Source organism: Periplaneta americana, chromosome 3, assembly GCF_040183065.1.
Source record: "Periplaneta americana isolate PAMFEO1 chromosome 3, P.americana_PAMFEO1_priV1, whole genome shotgun sequence".
NCBI classification, from domain to species: domain Eukaryota; kingdom Metazoa; phylum Arthropoda; class Insecta; order Blattodea; family Blattidae; genus Periplaneta; species Periplaneta americana.
In genome coordinates, this window is record NC_091119.1 from 46,604,860 (window position 1) to 46,628,630 (window position 23,771).

General features: G+C 36.4%; 2 protein-coding genes across 3 annotated transcripts; one reads left to right on the forward strand and one right to left on the reverse strand.

Moving 5' to 3' along the window:
- Positions 1-132: 132 nt before the first annotated feature.
- Positions 133-6,051, reverse strand: Sys1 (Sys1 golgi trafficking protein). Its single transcript, XM_069820483.1, has 3 exons — positions 5,521-6,051; positions 3,545-3,612; positions 133-474 (listed from the first exon to the last, which is right to left on the reverse strand). Exons 1-3 carry the CDS (start codon positions 5,689-5,691, stop codon positions 234-236), a joined length of 480 nt encoding a protein of 159 aa, XP_069676584.1. The 5' UTR covers positions 5,692-6,051; the 3' UTR covers positions 133-233.
- Positions 6,052-6,186: 135 nt separating this feature from the next.
- On the forward strand, positions 6,187-22,340 carry LOC138696013 (transmembrane protein 234 homolog). 2 transcript variants are annotated; one of them, XR_011331212.1, is made up of 7 exons: positions 6,187-6,391; positions 7,992-8,074; positions 10,679-10,830; positions 14,640-14,706; positions 16,120-16,212; positions 20,960-21,187; positions 21,426-22,340. XR_011331212.1 is itself a non-coding variant. In XM_069820482.1 (6 exons), exons 2-6 carry the CDS (start codon positions 8,068-8,070, stop codon positions 21,040-21,042), a joined length of 402 nt encoding a protein of 133 aa, XP_069676583.1. In that variant the 5' UTR covers positions 6,187-6,391; positions 7,992-8,067; the 3' UTR covers positions 21,043-22,340. The 2 variants fall into 2 exon arrangements, 1 of the variants encoding a protein (XP_069676583.1); XM_069820482.1 differs by having other exon boundaries at positions 20,960-22,340.
- The last annotated feature ends 1,431 nt before the right edge of the window (positions 22,341-23,771 follow it).

Genomic DNA, 23,771 nt, shown 5'->3' on the forward strand with positions numbered 1-23,771 from the left:
TACTCAAAAATGTTTCTTCTTAAAAAACACCCTATAGGCCTAATGGCTTGTCTTCATAGCTGGAAGATGCAGAGAATGTAGTGATGGGAGAAGGCACTCTATAAATTTAGTTAAAAAAAACTCCCCAATAAGTGATTGTATTGTACACTATTATATATATATATTTATTATCTTGTATCTTACATAATTCACGTTTTCACATGCATATTAACACAGCACAACCATTCTTGGAACTACAGGTCGGCTTTGGGTCCCATGTTGAGGGGAATAGCCTGCAGTTCTGTCCTCATGCACAGAAATTCGCCACACACGCACATGATAGCCAGACACACCAGATTCAGCAACCACCACGAGAACGCACTGGGGAAGTGACCGTTGTAATACCAGCACACCACTAGGTGGATGAGATGCGCTGTTGACGAGAAGTCTAAGCACTGCTTTGTCCGCTGTACAATGAACCACAGCCCCAGAGACCTGCAAATGTAAATCATTAGCCTTTCATGCTGCTAGTTGGTAGTCACTTTTGTTCTTGGATTAAGTACACAATTCGTAAGCTATGAATATTTATTTATTACATATGTTATGATGAGGATTAGAGCTTAAGTCGATGCTTATCCTGTTTTATTTATTATGGCAGTTATAGGGTCTATAATATATTTTTTTAATTGTGTACTAGTACATGAGCTCTAAAATTGTTATACTTCTATTTCAGTGTATTGTTTTAGTTATTTAACAATCAACTACGTGGTTATCTAGCATTAATGGAATTGGTAGTAGTGAGATGATATTTGGCGAGGTGAGGCACATCATGTGATTACATGACATTTGCCTTACAGTTGGAGAAAGCCTTGGAAAAACCCAACCATGTAATCGCCCAAGCAGGAATCGAACCCATGCCCAAGTGCAGCTCCAGATCAGAGGACATATGTGTCTACCACCTGAGCTATGCATCCGTGGTTATTTTTCATTGTACTGTCTAACATTCTGCTCATGACAAGTACACATACATAAATAAATTACTGTTATGTCCAAGAAATATATCATTTAAGTCTTACCAACTAAGCTCCTGGCCTAGTTGCCTCATAAATGGTGCCTTTTTGGTATCACTTGTGAGGTTCAGACCTGTCTTCGGACAGTTGACTAAACAACTAAGCTAAGGTTTTTAATCAAATGAAGTAAAGTAATTTGGTTTTCTCGACCTTCCATTATTCTAGTTATGAGAAAGGGAGCCCGTAAGTTATCCTAAAAAAAAAAAAAAAAGGATAAACTAGCACAGAGTTAGTTCTCTTTGTACTCCACTAATACACCAATTGCTTTCCAGCTGTTTCTTCAATCTTACCAACATAACTTAGAGTGACTTTACGAAAGTTTCACGCTAGTATACACTTGAATTTTTTATGTTAAGTTTTGTTACCTTAGGTTAGGACATGTTAGGTTAGCTTAGGGTATTTCAGTACTATTACATTACCACATTGAGGTACAAATTTATTTACATTCTTGGCTCCTAGTTGAGTCATACACATCATTAAAAAATTGAGCGCAGATGCCAATTTCACACCAAAAAATAAGGGTCAAACGTTGCTGTGAAAGTGGAGTCTCGTGCGGGAATCTGTGACAAGTTAGGTTAGTTTAGGCTTTTGGTATGCCTTACATATACTCAAAATTGTCTAAAAATGTGCTCTTTCTTGCTATTTGTCTTCCTTTGGTAAAGCGGTTGTAAAGATCTACCAAAAGCTTATGTTAGGTTATATTAGCTTAGCTTAAACGACACCAAGGCCCTCTATCCCAGCGGGCTATGAAGATTCTGACGTTATCAATACTGGTCTGTAATGGCAGATATACAAAGGGAGTCGTATTACGAAAACTGTGTGTTTATTTCATTATTATTTGTTCTGTTTTACTATTTTAGTGCCTACTCCATTAATACAAATTATACATATTTCACATACAATTTGTATGTTTTACATTCCTTTTTTTTTTCACTAGAAATCACCACATATTCACTTCCATTATGACGCACCTCTCATTTAAAAAGTAATTTACTATACATTTTCGAACATTTCTGTTTTTTTTTTTTAAATATATTGCTATAAAATCCTTCTATATCCACAAAAAATTCCTTGCAAATTCCACGATTTTTACTTCCAAAATCATCAAAACTACCTGTGTGCTTAGTTTCTCCAAAACATGTTTTAATACAATTCTTGTTCCTTACAACTTGGACATACTATGTTTTCAACCTAAACTTATAGCATGAAAAGTTAACACATAACACTATTCATTCTCAATATAGATCCGAGAGAGAAGTAGTTAACTTCACGCTCATTGAAAGAACCCTCAAAACTTACCAAATAGAAGCATGGTGGGCATCAAAGTTTTTCTGGAGGTTTGGTTACGAGGACACTATACTGAAAATTTCCAAGTTCCATATTTTTAAAGGTCCACAATACTAAAATCAATAACTACCATACTTATGAAGCTAGGTTCACCAAATGTTTATCACTGGTATATCTGGTTAATAATGACAAATGTACAAAATTCCATCTGCCTTTGATAAATGATTTGCATTTTATTAATATTTTATTAAAATATTGTTACTTTATATAAAAAGTCTCTTGCGTCACAATTTACATTATTCTTAACTGATAGGGCCTATTCACTTTTTTTTAGTACGCTATTTTACAATGCTTCATCAACATCTTAGGTTATTTAGCATCTGAATGAGATGAAGGTGATAATGCCAGTGAAATGAGTCCGGGGTCAGCACCGAAAGTTACCCAGCATTTGCTCATATTTGGTTGAGGAAAAACCCCAGAAAAAACCTCAACCAGGTAACTTGCCCCAACTGGGAATTGAACTTGGGCCACCTGGTTTCGCGGCCAGACGTGCTAGCCATTACTCCACAGGTGTGGACGATATTCACTTATATGGATCCTTATATACACGAGATCAAAACTTATTATAGGGTTTTGCTGTAAAATTAATCAGTAAATTACTAGAATTTATTATTACGAAAGAATAAAAAATAAAAATATTAATAATCATAAAACAATCCTAGTAATTTACCGATTCACTGCACAAAAAAAAAAACCAATAATAATGTTTGTTCCAATGTATATAAAAAGTCATAAAAGTGAATATCAGTTAAAAATAATGTGGCGCAAGCAACTTCTTAAACAAAATATACAATATTTTATTAAAATATTAATAAAATGTAAACCACTTATCATAGAGGGATGAATTTTTGTACATGTGTTATTATTAACCAGATACACCAGTGATAAAAGTTTTGTGAATTTAGCTTTAAAAACATGGAATTTAGTAATTTCAGTATAATGTTACCTTAACAAGGAAACCTCTTTTCTTTTCATAAAATTGAACTCTCACTCTTCTCGTCCATATGCAGCTGCTCTGCAGACGAAACTTTTGTCTTCTTAATTAAATGCTGAATTATTCATTATCGCACTGCCACATGAAATCTTCTTGTTAGAACTGCTCAAAGCAGTAAACTTTAACAGTAGGCCTTATGTGTGAGCACACTCACCCAACAAGTGCATTGAGGACAAATGCAGTAATAACCAGCTTCCCACCGAAGTCGCGCACGTGAATCTCCTGCAAACAGAAAATATCATACAAGAAACATTCCACCATTAAGGAATAGGGAGCAAGATGCAAGGTCCCTTGCAATCTGATGTGTAGTTCCTTCCCTGGAAATGTCCACAGAAAGTGAATCTGCGAATCTAACACACTGTTTATATTGAGGTATTTCTCTTTTCCACGGCCAGATATGCAAGAAGCATCCATCAGTCAAAAGAAAGAACTTTTTTAAATATAGGTAACTTAATTTGTCTTAGTATGGTGTCGATTTAAGTGTTAATTAAATAGGCATAAATATTATGTGTGACATACAGTACATACAGTTTCTTCCTTCACTCGCTTATAGGATCTGTGTTACAGCAATGCCTAGTTGCGCACATGCCATTCAAGGACACACATAGCTGCTCATAGACGGCTGTCTTGTTACTGTGTGCAGAACTGACTTTCATATTTCTGTGTCTGTTGTTTCAGTCATGCTTCAGGGACCTAATACAGGACAAATAATTTTCATTTGTTGTAACTTTTCAAAACATGTATCACCTGCTCAGTGTCAGAGAGAATTTCAAGAAATTTTCCTGGAGTTGATCCACCTAATAGGTCTACAGTTCGTTCAATAGTGAATAATTCAAAACAACGGGATCTGTGTTGAACAGGAAAAGAAGACGAAGGCACCATGTTTTAACTGAGAAAAAGTTGGATGATATCAGTGTTCGACTAGGACAATCGCTGCGAAAATTTCTCCTGAAGTTAGCACAAGCTGGGATCTCCTGTACATCACATAATGCGACAAAATGACTAAAATTTCATCTATACAAACTTACAAAAGTGCACATCCTAAAGTCTGGGGATCCACATAGGGGAATCAATTTTTGCAACTGGTTTATTCAGTCTTTACATGACGGTCATTTAGATCCACAATTTGTGATATTTAGTGATAAGGCATGGTTTCACTTGCATGGACGAGTTAACACTCAAAATAATCGATACTCAGTAGATAATCCACGACTTATTCATGAAGTCCATTACATGATCCTAAGGTCGGTGTATGGTGTGCATTAAATGTGGAAGGAATAATCAGCACTATTTTTTTTATGGAACAATTATGCTGACTGATACAAACCCCTAATTTTGGATGTTTTTTTCTTCAATTAAACTGAAGAGGAACGAATGTACGGTGTATTTCAGTAAGATGAGACTATAGCCCATATAGCTCGAACTTCATTGCGTGCGATTGCTGATATGTTTGATGAGAGGGTTATTAGTGTAGAGTTGTGGCCTGCTTGATCCCCAGACTTAACGCTCTGCGATTTTTATTTATGGGACAGTTTAAAAGACAGGGTCTATAAATCAAATCCACGAACATTAGACGAATTACAGAACAACATACGACAAGAAATAGCTAACATTTCGGAAGCTGAGCTGCAACATGTGAACAAAAATGTGTTTAGGTGCTACAAAGCCTGTCACACAGCAAAGAGGGAGCACCTTCAACATCATCTTTGAAAAAGGTAAGGGTTCCTTAAAAGCCAGTAAGTAAGTAAGTAAGCACATTTTCTGTACTTCATCAGTTGCGTAGCGTGCAGGGTTGCGAACAGCTATCCTGTGCATTGGCTCTTCAACTCCACGTCTGCGAGCGAAGGAATATATAAAATGTATGCACTGTATAATCGACATAGCCTAAATTATTGGATAAATTTCAGTATACAGATTCCTCACTGACAATTATATCTTAAAATACTAAAAAAGGGCAGATTTGTCTGCGTTTGTCGAATGCGCATCATAATCCGCGTGCGCTAATATCTCCAAAAATTAGCCTAGGCCTATTTTATGTGTCTACATGACGTCAACAAAATACTGATATTCTCTGCGTAGGACTAAATACAGAAGTATATAGCTATCTCATGTTCTTTTATATACACTTACCTGGTACTTAAAAAGGTGATCAAGAGACCTAGACGAGCCAACAAGAAGATCCATAAAGACCATCCATAACCCTAAACCAACATACATAACACACTGGAGAGCTATTATCTGAGATATAATAAGCAATGGATCCCATGTTGTATTACGGAATTGTCCTGTCATCTTCTTCATTACGACTAACGGAAATACGGATATAAATATTGACTCTAGTAATATTTTAAATTCTGAATCTAAATATGTCAACCATTTAGGTTAGAAATTACTTTGACACTTCTTATTTTTCATCTGTTCAACATAGCAGTATTCCAAAATATTACATCTGACTGTGATGTAAATACATGGGATGATAATACTACGAATCACTTTGTCGTGTATTTCGCTGAAACAACGTTTTCACAAAAGAATTTGAAATATACAAGAATAAGTTCCGTCATATCGTCACTTACACATTTCACTATAAATTACAGTCATCAACCGTTCCAGCTGGCTTGCAGGTTAGCCAACTTCTTTTTGGACTGGGAGCAAAATAGTACTGTGACTGTACTGTATTTTGGCAGAAGCCAATCAGTGTAAGCAGTGTTGGTATTAATGTTCAAAGGTTGGTCGCTAATCGTTAATCGTTATGGTTCATATGGTTGTCACTTGTCAGTTTGTCACATTGGTATAGTCTTTTTTGTCTTAACGCGTTTACACTTTACAGTATGACAGTTCACCACACCACACTTTGTGACTTGTAGAACTGGTACGTTGGTGATACTTAATGGCGTAAATAGATCGCCACTTATATAACTATTAAAGATTTTTGATTTTGAAAGAGAGTTATTTTGTTTTTGCTAACAACGTAACAAAATCATCATCTGTTTTGGAATATCTAGTGGAGGGAAAACTCCAGAACACGGTACCCCCATTGCCACCCCCACCCCAAGTCACTAAGGGACGGTGAGAACTATGGGTAATATTGGGGGGGAGACGGCGATGTGAGGGAAAAAAATTACCGGCTTGGGAATAAATCCCCTATTCCTTTCCTTCCTTCTCTTCTCTTTCTTTCTTTCTCTCTCTTCATGTGGTGTGGTTGTGTTCTTCTATGTCCTTGTTGTTATTCTTCTTCAGGTTGTTCCAGGTTATTCATCTTCTTTGTTGAATCCTCAGCAGTCTCTCTGGAGAACACGTGTTCTTGGTTGAAAAAATTCGGAACTCGTATATATATGGACCAAGGAGAAAAAATGGCAACATGCGGGATGCAAGTGTCAATGATGAAGAATAAATTACTGCGTAGATATGATGGTATGTGATATAAATTATCGTGAAAGTAATATTTCTCCCCTTGTAATAATGTTGAGGGATATATATGTTATCATAAAGCGATTTTATGTTGTATTTCAAGTGCATAAATTAATGTAAATTCATGTGACTAGTTGGCGGGCGGGGGATTGAAGTAGCGTGGAGTTAACGGTACCTAAGCCACTGTCCAATCAGAGAAGGAAGGGGTGGCGAAATTAACAGGTGACGCTGGACATCTTGGCGTGCCTACAGTTTTGTGCCGACGTGCGAAAGGGTTGAATGTGCGACTGTGTTCCTCTATCAGCAACATGGAATCGTTCGTCGATATTTTCGCCGTGCACAACTTCAGCAGCGAGGTTAATTCATCCCCCGAGCAGGCAGGACCAAGCGAGGAGACTTGCTAATAATTCCCCTGCAAGCAACAGTCGTGGTCAAACCGAAAGGTACTTTTCAGTGCCTACAAATAATCAGAAAAGAGCAGAGTCAGCATTTGTCAAATGCGCATCATCATGTTTTCGAAAAGGCACTTTTCAGTGCCCGAAACCCCGCTTTATTTCATCATGTGCTACACGTGGGGTCATCTTCGGGGCTGCAGAGTCAGCATTTGTCAAATGCGCATCATCATGTTTTCGAAAAGGCACTTTTCAGTGCCCGAAACCCCGTTTTATTTCATCATGTGCTACACGTGGGGTCATCTTCGGGGCTTGCAGCCCCGAAACCCCGCTTTATTTCATCATGTGCTACACGTGGGGTCATCTTCGGGGCTTGCAGCCCCGAAACCCCGCTTTTTTCATCATGTGCAACACGTCGGGCCATCTTCGGGGCTTGCAGCCCCAAAACCCCGCTTTTTTTCAACATGTGCTACACGTCGGGTCATCTTCGGGGCTTGCAGCCCCTGTGCAACACGTCGGGCCATCTTCGGGGCTTGCAGCCCCGAAACCCCGCTTTTTTTCATCATGTGCTACACGTCGGGTCATCTTCGGGGCTTTTTTCATCATGTGCTACACGTCGGGTCATCATCGGGGCTTGCTCGGGTCCGCGATGTTTCGAGGTGGCGCGCGTCTCGAATGGAGCGAGATGCAGCGTGAGAACGCGAGAGAGGGAGGAGTCAGCAAGGAAAGTAGCAAGTTGCTAGGTAGGTGCGGTGGGGGTAGAGGGGAAGGTAGGGTACCGTGTTCTGGAGTTTATCCCTAGTGGATTTCATTGACAAGGAAACAAGTATCGGTACATGTTTTACAGTAATTCTGAACCACTTGGAGAATCATTATGTTAGGTAAGTTCTTTGCTTAGAGTGCATATGACTCGACTAGAAGCCAAATACGTAAATACATTCTTACCTTAGCGTGGTAACGCAATAATATAGAAATAATTACCGATACCGGTACCATATTATTAATATTTCAGAAAGTACCATATTTTTTAGCAAGTTCACAAGTATGATTTGAGACTTTCACGGCGGTCAACATGATACGAGGTTTATGGACATTTGAACCGTACATATCCTAGTTGTAAAGACATTTCGAAACTATATACCGGTAGGCTATTATATAAATATAGGTAGGGGAAAAAATGGGGAACCTTATCTGTTGGGTCCGTTTCCGTTACCAAGAGCTGTTCTCCAAGACTGAATCTTCTTGCTGGTTCGCTACATATTTTGATCATTTTTTTTTTTTGGCCGTTCCCCTTCCCCTAACTTCTCTAATGATGGTGCCGATACATAGCTCCGAAACGTTGGATGTCTTTACATCTAGGACTCGGTGCGAATATAAAATTCCGCACCACTAGGAGAAAAGTTATTTTGAACTCTAAGTTTATATCGTTATTGGATTTGCGCCTTATGATCTAATCATCACTGGTTCACTGGTACATTGTGTTTCGTAAGTAGGTTCCAAAGTTCATGTGTTTGCAGATTTACCCTTTTTTTTTTTTCTCCCAGGAATGGTGAAAGTTAAGTTAGGGTACGTCACTTCGTAGCACGTATGAAATCACTGTTATCCTCGGAGCTATGTGTCACAGACCCTCGACTTGTGACTTGTCTAAACCCTCATCAGACAGCGGATTTTCGGTTCCAACACAGCGACAAGATGTCACATGCCTTGGTGTACAATGAAGCATAGCAATTAGATCAATGACCTTCCTGCAACTGATGTACACCAAATGTTCAGTATTGGGACCGAAAATCCACTGTCTGTTCATCAAATCCTAACATTGTCACAGACCTCGATATATTGGTGGTTGCGAAGTATCTCGTAAACGGTTAATTTGCGGATCCATATTTACTTTAACTTTTTTGCTTCTCTTTGTTTTTACTTGTCATCCCCAAATTTTTGTCCATCATTTTTGAAACACCCTGTATTCTATAATGCTATAAATCATTACATGCAGTAAGAAATATAAAATTTATTCCAAACTGCCCTAATTATTCTGTTAACGCTTCCAAACTGACCTAAGTTGACATGCAAGAGCTACATGCAGTATAGACTCTACCCAGTATATAAAACTAATATCACTTGCACTGTTGGCTAGGATGCACATGATATCCGTAAAATATGAATGAAATTAATATTGAAGAACACAATAATGCTGTTTTACAGTCTTGAAGAGAACATAAGAGAACAAGAAATGAGTTTGGTGTACAAATCACCGTTAATATGCGAGAAACAACAGTTCAGATTCAGATGCAAGACCTAGATGTTGATAAAGCATCGTAAAATAACCCAATAAAATAAATTCAGATGCAAGAGGGAAACCTATCATAACCTGTTCTCCTAAAAAGCACATGGTTGTAATTGAGGACCGTTTTTGCAAAACTTGCTAACTGCAAAATTTGCAAAATTGAGATTTTGGTGGATTCGTTAACATAAAGCAGGCCTCTACACGATGTTAAAGTTATCTTAGTAAAATTGAATTATTTCTCTTCATTATAGTGTGTCAAAGTGTGATGGTTGCACCTATAAGCTATTTGTCTTCATTCAGTTTTTTGTCTCTCCTGTAAAATTTAGTTTTTTCAGTAAGCAAGTTTTGCGAAAACGGTCCTCAATTCTAGTAATTTGACAAATGATGACTTAAAATATTTTAAAGAAAAATCTAAAGTTACAAAATAGTACATACATTATTCATCCAAGTCAGGCGGAAGAAAATAAATGGGGGCCTCCAGTCAAAGTCACAGATCAGAAAGAAGAGGAAGTAGCAAGCAAACTACAAGGGATTTGCACGTCTTAGATTAGATCATTGCATTTATTTCGAAACATAAATATCGGGAAAACCATTACGGCAGGGGAAAATGGTGCAAGAAGATATCTGTTCCCCTCCCCTCCCCCGTTCAGTGTTGCGAAACTATGGCTTATGTGGAAATGTGAAAGGAATGATTCAGGACAAAATTTACTCCTTCTTAAACTTTTTTGGACTGTTTCATTCACGTTTTATCCTTTGCAAGCCCATATAGGCCTATACCCGTGTAAGTTTATTTTCCAGACTCTTCTAAGTCTTGACTTAGACTCGTTGGAAAAACACTAAGTTCATTAAATCTCTATAACAAGCAGAGTAATCCCAAACACTACAGAGAAGTCTCGAAATAAATTCGCCTGCCTAATGAAATAAAATATGCAGACACTAGGGGCGTCAAATTTGTTTTATAAATTTTTGTCATTTTTCTCATAACTTATCATTTTGACATAGGCCAATTTGGAATCCACCTCTTCAATTATTTACTCTTTTCTACAATACATTTTGCTCCACCTTGTATAATCTCACTTAACCTAATTTAAATTGTTACTACATAACATTAGGTTCATCAGATAGGTAATAGAAGTTAGTGAATAGATAGTGAAGAAGCTTTGTACATATATGTATGAATTATGACTCATTTTTTTCCCAGGTGAAATAACTAGCTTAATTGCTGTTGGAGTTCTTTGGGGTGCAACAAATCCTTTCATTAGAAAAGGAAGTGCTGGAGTCGAGAAGGTTAAAGCATCACACTCTTCCTTGCAGTTATTCTACGAAGTTAAATATCTGGTGTATCGATGGCAGGTTGGAACTGAGATTTTACTTTTTGTGTAATGCATAGTTATATATTTAATACTAAGAAGACAGATTCGCGAGAAAATTTTATCTGGTTTTAAGTTGAATATTAAATGTATTATGCTGTTAATGTAGGTCTACGTGAATATAAGAATACATTTACTTTCCATAAGCGGTTGCAAAACGGTATTTGTCGAATACAGGGGGGAGAGCCATTAATCCTTCCCATTGAAGGCTTTAAGGAACCAACCTGGACAAATACCCAATGTCCCATCCCTACCTTCCCGTGGTGCAGCTGTTAGTAAGCATAATTTTACAAGCTGAACTAAAGGGAGGGGCTACTCATCAATTAGCACTGGTCAGCTTGATGAGTTAATGACCGAATTTGGTATAATTTTCCTCTATTCAACACCTAATTGTCTCTTTACCCTTTCCTATCCAGTCCTCTGACTGAATGAACTCTTACTTTCTTCGACCTCGACAGTATTAGAGCATTCGAGGCCTAGGTGTTCATTTCACTTTCCTTCCTCCTCTTTCTACTTTTCTGTTCCTAGTGCTGACCTGCTATGGCACTAAAATCGTCCTCCAGTGGCTTAAGGAGGGAAAGTTGGTGATCAACAAGATCTCCCAACTAGGTCCAGTGGACCCGTCGACCAACAGCAGGTGTGGTCCTCCAGACATTCTCGGGGTTGTGTGTGAATGAAGTAACCACCAAAACATTAAAATATGGTGTTCACTTAAATCGGCTACAATTTGCCATTTAAAATTGATTCAGAACATCTCAAAATCTGTGCGTCAGTGGCTAACCATGACAATATCTTTGAAAAATATTGGAGTGCAAGAGGTCAAATGCCTGGCATTAGAAAACAACAACAACTTTCCATAAGCATTTTAAATGTTTTTTAAATACTTCATTAAATAAATTTAAGTATGGGGTAGCCTGATAATAAGTAAGCTGTTTTATTAGAATAATAATATTGTCAAGTGGCTTATGTCCAATATTGGCTTATGCCGATGATATTGACATTGTTGGGAGATCAGAAAGAGCCATCAAAGATGTATTCATCAACTTAGATTCTGCAGAGCAGCAAATGAGCCTCAAAGTAAATGAGGGTGAAACCAAGTAGGCTATATGGAGTTATCAATAAATCCCTCAGAAATGGAGTATCTTGAAGTAGGAGGATACAAGTTTGAAAAAGTCACAGAATTTAAGTACCTAGGTTCACTAGTTACCTCAGATAATAATGTGAGTGCAGAAATCCAACATAGACTCCTCACAGCAAACAGATGCTATTCATTCATTCATTCATTCAGTATTCTGCCCAAGGCAGGTCTTTCACTGCAGACCCAGCTTTCTCCAATCTTTTCTATTTTTTTGCCTTCCTCTTCGTTTCCTTATATGATCCATATAGCCTATCATAATGTCGTCTATAATCTGATATCTTCTTCTACCCCGAACTCTTCTCCCATTCACCATTCCTTCCATGCATCCTTCGGTAGGCAGTTTCTTCTCAGTCTTGTTAAGGACTTTCCTTATAAAGCTACTGCTGTAAATCTACTCACTTCTGGTCGAAAAGATATGAAGCCAATAAAAAATCGAAATAGTTTTATGTTATTTTATGTGAATATGAGATAAATGCTAATAAAGAATTAAAAGAAATTACGCTAGTTACAACCATTTTGTGGAAGAATGGTAAATTGTTTTGGTTGAGTTATTAACATAGAGTTGGAATATTATTAAGATATATAAATAAGTAACTGTAGGTACATAAGAGTGAAATGGGTGAAAACTGAGAGATCAAGAAAGAATTAGAGATATAAATAGAAAATCAACATCTTTCTAAACAATAATGAATAAAGTACTGAAGCAAGTCTGTCAAGTAAAATGTCTGTGAATCATTACTGTTAGCAAACTGAAGTTCAACGAACACATACGGTGTTAAATAAAAATTGCTGCTATAATCACAACTGAATTATTATGCATTCTATTACATAAAAATTGATGAATGTGTAATTAATAATTTTATTTTTTAAAACTACAGATGTCATATCTGTTACCATGCAGTGATTTGGCACTTTTACCAGGTTGATCATATGAGTTTGGATCCATCCATAGTATGAAATAAACTTATTTTCGTACTTCGCTTCAAGGAAATGAGATATGCAGAGAACAAATTAATTTTTTCAGTGTTTAAAGGGAAAAGAGCGTCAAAGTTCCTAAAATATTTGAGAATAGAGGAATAAATGGTTTTATTTGATTTGAGGCTTTCACGATGATCAACATAGTGCGAGGTTTCTTGTTATTTGCACCATATCCTACATAGGAACTACATGTTGGCTCAATCAGCAGAGAAAGTAGAGAAAGGAGAATGGGGGAACATATCTATTGGATCTATAACCGAGAGCTGTTCTCTAGACTGGACTGGACTGGACTGTTATATAACTCAGTGAAATATATACACTAACTACCAAAAAGTAATTGGGCACTGTTTTTGGCCCTTTAGAACCTCGTGGTACCACCTCTTGTTACTATAACAGCAGCCACCCTGTCAGGCATGTTCTCCACTAGTTTGTGTAGGATATCCACTGGAATGCGTCGCCATTCTTCTTGCAACATGGCACTCAGTTGGACAATGGAAGTTGGCCCCATGTTTCAGTGGTTACTGTGCAGTGGTATGCAGACAATAATGTTCACCGGTTGGACTGGCCTGCACAGAGTCCTGATCTCAATCCCATTGAGCACCTTTGGGAAGAATTGGACCGGCGATTGAGGTCTTGGGAGATGCAGTCAACTTCCATTGTCCAACTGAGTGCCATGTTTCAAGAGAAATGGCGACTCATTCCAGTAGATATCCTACACAAACTAGTGGAGAGTATGCCTGACAGGGTAGCTGCTGTTATAGCAACAAGAGGTGGTACCATGAGGTTCTAAAGGGACAAAAACAGTGCCCAATTACTTTTTGGTAGATAGTGTATTTGTAACAGAAAATAAATTATATTTGAGTAAATTTAGAGCCTTCTCACATTAGGAACAGCCACCACTGATCTAAGGTTTTTGCATTAACTCTACAACAATACTTTTAATCCACTGGCATGTAATAAAGTAATAAATTGCCGTGAAGTGTCACACTTACATATTGACCTTACCATTATGAATTTCAGATGCATAATATCTGTATGGCAAATGGCCAGAATTAGCCTGATATAACTAGCTTAATTGAATAAAGTGTAGTTTGATGATTGGATAATATTAAAATGGATTTGAGGGAGGTGGGATATGATGATAGGGACTGGATTAATCTTGCACAGGATAGGAACCGATGGTGGGCTTATGTGAGGGCGGCAATGAACCTTCGGGTTCCTTAAAAGCCATTTGTAAGTAAGTAAGTAAGGCATTTATTTGGGTAATTTTACTTTTCTTGAAACTGTCCCAGAATCCCAAAATATATGCTCATAAAGAAATAAAGCATTTATGAATCAAACTTATCTGACTTCAAAATGAATTACGTAGCTACCTATTTTTTCGGAGTCTGTTTCATATAATTAAAATAACAAGTGTAGTTGCAATGGTGTTATATTTGTGGTGTGAGTATATGCGTGTGTATTATTTGTGATGATTGCTCAATAAGAGAAATGAGCTGTGACTGTATTGAAGGGATATACTATCTCTTGTCACGAAAATATTGAATCACAAAAATTTTAAACGTGACAATTTGCTTAATAAGAAGGTGACTTGAACATGGTAGTTCCTACTTGTTTAACTGGAGTATTCTTTGTCTGATCTGAAAGCGTTAATAAGTGTTATTCTCTTCTTGCAGTATGTCATACCATTCATTCTCAACCAGTGTGGCTCTGTTTTATACTATATTGCCCTAGGTACCTCAGGTACGTCTTTGTTTTTACGCAGTTACAACTAATTACACTTAAAAAATGTGTAGCATAGCTTTCTGTAATGTACCATGCCGGACAAAAAGATTGCATTGAAATTGAAATTAGTTACGGTATGATCACATGTCGCTACTTTTGTAAGCATAGAATACTGCACAACCTTCGTACAGCAACGTGTGAACAATGGTGCAACTCGAAAAATAGCAGCTGCCGAATCAGTTCCTCACTATAGTTGCGATGATATTCCTGGCGTGACTCCTCCTCTTTGCTTACACCTTAGGAAGTGAAGGCTCTATAAAGTCTAGTAGGTAGTATCGTTCGCCATTTTTGCTCTTTTGTTGCCGAGCTACCAGACGAGGAATCTATTTGCTGCACCATTAAACATTATCATGTCATAGCTCCTATGATAATAAATCAAACACACTGTAATTGAGCAAATAATTGAGCGGCAAATAACGTTCTCGTGTGCTTTCTGCGGACGCCAACGAAAGAACCAAAATGGCGGGCGATTATATTAAGTATTTATCGAGCCTTAGGAAATGCATAACGTCATCAGGAGCGAATCACAAGATGCACATGTTTAAAAGTAGCCGACCTGCAGTGTGATTGACTGCCAAAAATAAGAGTGATGGGACTATAGTTTTTCATACTGCGCCCAGTTTAAAAGTAGCGATGTGTGAACAAAGTTTTTAGGGTTGCAGCCTCAGCATTTTCTATTTTAGTTTCGTTGAAACTTTTACAGCAGTAGCAAACCGTGTTGCTTCATGTTAAAACTATGTACGTAAGCTGTTCCATATACTGCAACTATAATTTTCAGGACGAAAATAGTTAGAAATAACTAATTTATTTTTAGCACTTGGACAAAAGTAGCAAGAATTGGTGATTTACTCAAAATTCCTTCTATTGATTTTTTTTTCTTATCTTTCCATTGAAGCGCAAGACCTGTCTATTATCTAGACACCATCTGTTGTTACAGAATGGAACATGTATGACAGCATTTATCGATTACATAATTACCTTTGTCACTGTATGGACTGCTTCAATTGCTTCATTCATCTTGCTTGAGCTCTGCTATTATTCATGAGTTAGGTTGCTATGATTTGGGTTTGTTTAGACTTAATTTTATTAGTGCTTAACAGTCTTTTCCTTGTTAGATGTGGAACTGGATATTCTCATAATCATTTCAATGTTCTGTGTTACTAATTTTGTACGTTGTAATAAATAGTTACGTATAAAGAGTATAACTTTTGTGGAAAACTGTTTAGATTTTTTTATCTTACTTGTGCAAGAAATATTACATAGTGAAACAATATAAATATGCTTTGTTTCTAAAAAAAAATGCATAGTTCAAGATGTTGACTACATATACTTATGAAACTAGTGTAATTGTCTTATTTCCTTATATTCTAGATCTTACTTTGGCTGTACCTGTTGCAAACTCTTTGACATTTGTTGCCACAGCCATCTGTGGTTGGGCGATAGGAGAAGAACTCCCCCAAAGAAGTAAGTAATGTTTTGAATAATATATCAGAAAGAAATTGTAAATAGCGTAATCAGTATGAATTTTTTTTTTACATTATAAAATTTTCAGTGGAAAATATTCTATTTTAAGTGAGAGAGAATTTATTATTTCTAATATACCCATAACACTGTGATTGAAAATTTCTGAAATAGTTACTATAGATATAAAATGGTATTACTTACCCTTAGAGCTGTAAAGCTACTACATTATATCATAGAATACAAAATGAAAGCATAGAATATGTTATTTTTCTTAGTAGAATTGGTAGAATAAGATACAATTTAATTGCTAGTATGTTAAGCTTGTTGCATACACATCAGGGTCCACACCTGTGAAGTAACGGTTAGCGTGTTTGGCCGCGAAATCAGGTGGTCTGGGTTCGATTCTCGGTTGGGGCAAGTTACCTGGTTGAGGTTTTATCCGGGGTTTTCTCTCAATCCAAATATGAGCAAATGCTGGGTAACTTTAAGTGCTGGACCCCAGACTCATTTCACCGGCTTTATCACCTTCATCTCATTCAGACACTAAATAACCTCGGATGTTGATAAAGCATCGTAAAATAACCTACTAAAAAATACACATCAGGTGATTCCATCTCCTGATTGCTTTGTGAACATTTCAAATCGATCTCGCACTCGATTTTTCTAGAAAGCTGAAAGTTCTAAAAGGTGAGTGAGAGTATTATAAAGGACTGCAGACTACAGAACATTAGTGTTTGAGTAAAGTTCTTTAGCATGCGTCATCATTCGCAAGTATGGGAATTATACAATAGAAGCGAAATAGAAGCTTTATGCAAGTACTGCGAAACTATATATTACAGACGTGGACAAATTATTAACAAAATTGACGATTTTTATGATAATTCTGTTTACAAAATTTGACTTTTCAATTTAGACTACAGTTGAAAATTTTGGATATTTCCATCATTACAGAAGACAGAAATATGCAAAAATGTCAACTGTAGTTTAAATTGAAGAGTCAAGTTTTGTAAAAATATATAATCAAAATCTTCAATTTTGCTAATAATTTGTAAATTAGCAAAAATGTCAACTGCATTGAAGAGTCAAATTTTGTAAAAATATAAAACAAAAATCTTCAGTTTTGCTAATAATTTGGAAATATCCAAAATGTCAGCTGTAGTCCAAATTGAAGAATCGAATTTTGTAAAATTATACTATAAAAACATTCAGTTTTGCTAATAATTTGTAAATATGCAAAAATATCAAATGTAGTCCAAATTAAAGAGTTAAATTTTGAAAAATATACAATACAAATCTTCAATTTTGCTAATAATTTGGAAATACACAAAAATGTCAACTGTAGTCTAAATTGAAGAATCATATTTTGTAAAAATATATAATAAAAATCTTCAATTTTGCTAATAATTTGTCCACGTCTGTATAATACTGTGGCTACTTGTCTTTGATATCATCATCTTAAGTGCACACTCTGCCCACAGTCTATCAAATGTATGGCTTCGGAATCTGTGCAGAGAATCCACTGCAAGCTACAGCTCAAGTGCAACTGACGAACAGAAAGCAGGAGTAACAACAGTTCTTATTTTCACCCCCTCCAACCCTCTACTCGCCCTGCTGGATTGTGTTGCAAGTTTTAAAGTGTCTCCTCGGTTGTCTATGTATTTCTATCATCTGAACAATTTTAGATTTTAAATAATACAAAATAGTCAACCAAGTTAGCTCTGTGGTAGCTTATCTTTCTCCGGATTAGCTGGCCCGGGTTCGATCCTCGGTAGGATCAGAAATTTTCTAATTACTAGATTGTGCACCAGTATGTCTGAGTTAAATTCCAAATTTCTCCGCAGTGCATATGAAGAGAAGGCATATGTAACTGTTGGTAGTGATTCGTCTGTTGGAAGGGGATGTTAAGCCTGATATCCTCCTTGGTGTTATTTGACAGGAGTAGGCTATGTGCTGGCACCGGGTTTCCCCTTCTCCCTTCCTTCTCCTCCTCATCATCATCATCATCATCACTCATTCCATACAGTACACTTACGTGAATACACATACACTCACCCTAGTACATGACAAAACTCTCCAAAGATACATATCATGTACAGCGTGGATGTCGAAGTGGTAACTAGAAAATGGGTCACAATCCTGCCATCTATTCGCAATATGTGGAACCCAAATCACGTAAAGTGAAGTGGGTAGGCATTGGATGAATACATACATACAGTACATAATACAAAATACCTTTTAACTTGAAAGCCTTGCATCCCAGTGAAAATTTAATCTAGGGCTCTGACTTATTTTTTTGTGCTTGATTATTAGCTGAAATGACAACTTTTCCGCACTATATGCTTTTTAATTTCAAAAAGAAAATTTTGATACACCCTATACACACTGTTCAAATACAGTACCAAACAATGGACTGGTTTTCAACCGAAGCTCAGTGTCATTAAGGGGGGGGGGACACTTTTTTTCTAGTTCCTATCCTGCACATCCATTTAAGGCCATTTTCTTACCAATGCTATCAATGTTATCACCAATACCATTTACTATCCTGTTTCTATATACTACCAAAACTACCATACTGGTAGAAATCAAGAGCACAACTCTACTTACTGTATATGCTATTCCCATTTATCTCTTTCAGAATGATCTCCTTGCAAACTCGTATACCATTTTCAAAATTTCAACGAGACTTTTCACATTTGGAAGCATTCTTCAAAGTTGTCTTTAAGTGCTTTAAATTACACTCAGTTTTTATTATTATGGAGAATTTAAGTCTGGGAAGCAATTAAAAGTCGTCTGCTGGCGCCAAATCAGGACAGTAGGGTGATGAAGGAGTACAGGAATATTGAATTTCGCCAGAAATTGCATGAAAGCAAGGGCACAGTGTGCTGTCATAATGCAAGATCCAGGACTTGTTGCGCCGAACTGTCTGCCATTTCCTTCTCACTTATTCCCGTAATCTCTCTGAAACACTTTTAATACTGCTGTTTTACTGTTTGACCTCTTGGAGCATATTTGTGATGAACAATGCCTGATGAAACTCCACGTGTGTGTGTGTGTGTTCTTTTTTCTTCTGAATCAAATATTTGATTTGTATATGGTTGAACTCCTGTTTTTTTAATTGGTTATTTGACGAAGCTTTTTCAACTGTTATGGTGATATAGCATCTGAATGAGATGAAGGTGCTAATATCAGTGAAATGAGTCCAGAGTCCAATGCCGAAAGTTGTCCAGCATTTGCTCTTATTTGGTTGAGGGGAAAACCCTGGAAAAAAACCTCAACCAGGTAACTTGTCTCAACTAGGATATGAACTCGGGCCCACTCATTTCACAGTCAGGCATGCCAACTGTTACTTCACAGTGGTGAACGAACTCCCTGTTTAACTCCAGTAGTACCGGTAACTGTTCACGGCATTCCTTAAACTTTGTGAGAAATTGACATGTGCCATCAAAATACATTTCAGTGTTTTGATTTAAAAAAAAAATCTTGCAAGGATAGTTGTTAAGTTGATATCACATCAGTTCTTCAACTTAGAAAACATTGGTACTATTATTAAACATATGAAGAAATAATTTATTACAGTTGTATGACTCCTTTAAGCCACGACACACGGTCGAACATCTGAACGTGCGTCGTGGTATTGCCACTGAAGATGGAGGGGCATTCCTCCGAAACATGTCTGGTTTTTAATTGATTATATTAATTTTAATTTTATTATTAAAAAGTGTTCATACAACTGTAATAAATTATTTCTTCATATGTTTAATATCTCATTTATGAACACTGTTGAATTTGACCTCACTTGTGTAAATTTAATTGGTACTATTACTTTTATTGCTACCGTAGCAGCTTGTAAATATTTCATTCTAGCGAGTTTTCTTTCACTACTGGCATTGAAATTCAACATGGGTGGAAAATAGCCCATGAACTTTGCCTGGAACTCTCTGTCATAAATCTGTGATACTGAGCTCCCATCTTCACTTCCCTCCCAGAAGAAGCATTTTGTTAAGGATTTAATCGTATATCACCAAGGACGATAACTTTGTTAATTTGTTATACTTTCAATTTACCACATGTCTGTACCCACTTTCTGTCTATTGTTCTTAGAGATGGATTGTTAGTGCTTTTGCACATTGCCATTGATTAAAGAGTTTTGATTCTCCATCTGAACTCGAAAACATCTTAGTTTTTACCTTCAATATTAATTGAATCAATCAATCTTCTTAATGTATCCAGCTGTTTGCCGACAACATAAAGTCCACTATTGTCCACTGTAGTATATTCAGTTGTTGTTTTTCACGAGAAATGAAGGGTATTTTGATCGGTGTTCATTATAGATGCCTGTTCAATCAAAGGCTCTCTTCTGACAAAGGAAAAAATTTACAGTCTGTTCAAAAGAAACCAAATGACCTGGAAATGTACAAAAACTTGCCCAGACATGTTCAAACATTTTTAACAAGAGCCAGAACAGGTCACATTGTCACTCAATTGTGCCTACACTGATTTCACATTTCTGATAATCCTACTTGTCTGTGGTGCAATAATCATGATGAAGATCTGGAACACATTCTTCTATACTGTCCATCCATAAACCACAAAAGAAGTAAATTAAAATCGTCAATATTAATTGAAGAAGTACATAGACTGAAATCTTACAAGTTATAAAAAATGTAAGAAAAACTACCTACCACTTTTGTGTGTTAACTTTTTGGACATATTGTATATTTCTGGATTTTGATTTTGTATTTTGCAGATACATATCTTGGGATACTGCTTGTTCTTTGTGGGATTGTGCTTTGTTGCGTTGATAAGACATACAGTCATGCAGCAACATGATGTCTGGATGCAGAGTTGAAACCATCAAACTGAGCCATGTCATTGCGGACCAGAAAGGAAAAATATATACGTCTATGGAGTATTGCATGAACATACAACAAAAAATCAAGTTAGACTGTGATAATAGTATTAAATGCTTTAAATGGTAAAATATACATGATTTTTAAATATTATTTTTAAGAATGTGGTTTGAAAGTGTCATAGTGTTGTGTATGACTTTTGTTGTTAAGATTGATGTTAAGTATTAAGTGCTTCAAATTATAAAATATACATTATTTTTTAAATATTGTTATGAAGAATATGGTTTGTAAAGATTGATGTTAAATAGGTAAAAGTTACCTATATCACACCAGTTTCCAATTTTTATTAATTTTTTTTCCCAGGAAGGATGCATTTTCTGTCTTTAGAAGCCAATTGTCCATTGATAAGCAGTCCAATTTTTAAATACTGATATGTGATTCGATGAAATTTAATGATTTTACGATCAATTGATCAGTGGCTTACAAATGAGGCAATAAAGGCGACCAGTTTCCTATATCCTCAGCATAATTATTCTGAATGGAAAATACCAGACTGAAGAGATTTAAACTTATTTTGAGCTATTTTAGTTTTTAATACACACTTCAAAAGCTAGAACATGACATTTGAAAACATACCGAAGAACAAATTTAAGAACTCTATACCGGTACAAGTAAATAGTACCAGTATCTTATATTATTTAAAATACGAGGGAGACACCTCAGACTGTGATAATAGTATTAAATGCTTTAATACTAGCAATTAAACGACAGGAAGAAGAAAGCAAAGCAGCTCATAGACATTTCTACTGACTCAACATTGAAAGCAAGGTTCCAGTCTGGTGTAGTATTGAAGATGAATATCCAATATCAGCATGCTTTGATTCTGTTCACTACCTCTTACCTTTTTGAATGTGGTTTTCTGCAGTAACTGTAATAAAGACGAAGTATAGAGTTAAACTCAACATCGAAAAAGAAGTACGAGTTGCAATGTATAAAATTCAGTAACACCAAGATACCATGGCCTAATTCAGGGTAAATAGCTTCATTCTTTTCCTTAGGATAGCGAAATTGAATACAAATTTACTCGTATTTGTTTGTAATAATAGAAAACAATTCTTTGTTTTAAAAAGTGAGATTTCATTTTTATAACAGACATTTTGTATTCTCTGAGTACGTGATATGATTGTGTTTGTGAAGAACTGTGAAAATACCATTTGTAAACAAATAATGCTGTATTGGTAGGTTTTTTTGCTACATTAAATCTCTTTTATATCTTTATTGTTACTTAACTTCATTTCAGTACCTAAAGTAGTAACCTAGTAGTGGTGGTGGTGGTGGCAGTTGTGGCAGCAGCAGCGGCGATACTTAAAAGTTTCAAATAAAAAAATAAATAAATAAAAAAAATATTGACAAATTGGGGACAGATAAAATGTAGGCCGGGATATGAGACTTCATTCTGGGACTGTTCCCTATGTGAATAGTCACCTTACATAACAAGTACGTGTTGTAACACTTGCTGCGACTGTTTTAGTATGTCAATTCACTATTCTTGTTTCATTTCAAAGAAAGAATGCTTTACATATTATTCATAGTTTCATAATTGATACCGTCAACGGAGATAACATTGGCTCATTAAAGGTAACTTTGGCCCAATAGAGAATACATATTTGAATTTTTATATTTCCCACAAAATGTGGTATATCTTAGTAGCTTCAACTGTACTGTGTAGATGGCCCCTGCCATTATTTTTGTGAGAGATATAATAATTCAAATATATAATCTCTGTTGAGTGAATGTTACTCCCATTGACGATACCTATTTCTTTTGGTTAAATATATTAAAAAACACACACAATAGGTTTTTGTACACATGGTAGTAGCAGATATGTATTGTATAACGGTAGTATGAATGGTTTGACATAAATAATTTGTATTATTGTGATGTACAGAAGTACATATGAAATTTCCGTGCAGGAATTCTGCATTACCATATAATGAAGGATGGGTGGAGGGGAGAAAAATTCTCTCCATTACCTGGACTTGAATGCAGGTTTTCAGCTCTACATGCTGATGCTTTATCCACTAAACTACGCTGGATTCCAGTTCCAATGCCGGATTGAATCCTCTCAGTTTAAGTTCCACCTCTTAGTTTCCCTTTAGTGGCCAAACCTCATGCACTGTGTCACAGATGTGTGACAGTGGCACAATGTCCACCGCACTATGTGCAGAGGTGCACTCATTATGAGTGACTAAGTGGCCAGGATCTGATGGAATGAGCGCTGTCTTAAATCACTAGGTGATTATTTACGCATATCATATTATTGTGATGTACCGAAGTACGTATAATATTTTCGTGTAGGAATTCTGCATTACCATATGATAAAGGATGGGTGGAGTGAAGAAAAATTCTTTCCGGCACCGGGACTCGAACCCAGGTTTTCAGCTCTACATGCTGACACTTTATCCACTAAGCCACACCGGACTCCAGTTCCAATGCCGGATTGAATCCTCTCAGTTTAAGTTCCACCTGTGACACAGTGCATGAGGGTTGGCCACTGAAGGGAAACTAGGAGAAGGATTCAAATTGTGGTTCAACCTGGTAGCTTTTTCTTGGCGCGTCAGTATAACAAGATAGTTCTTAGTGACTGCTGCTTACCTGCAGTGGCTATAATATCAAATTAGAATGCCAAATTATAACAAAAATGTAAAA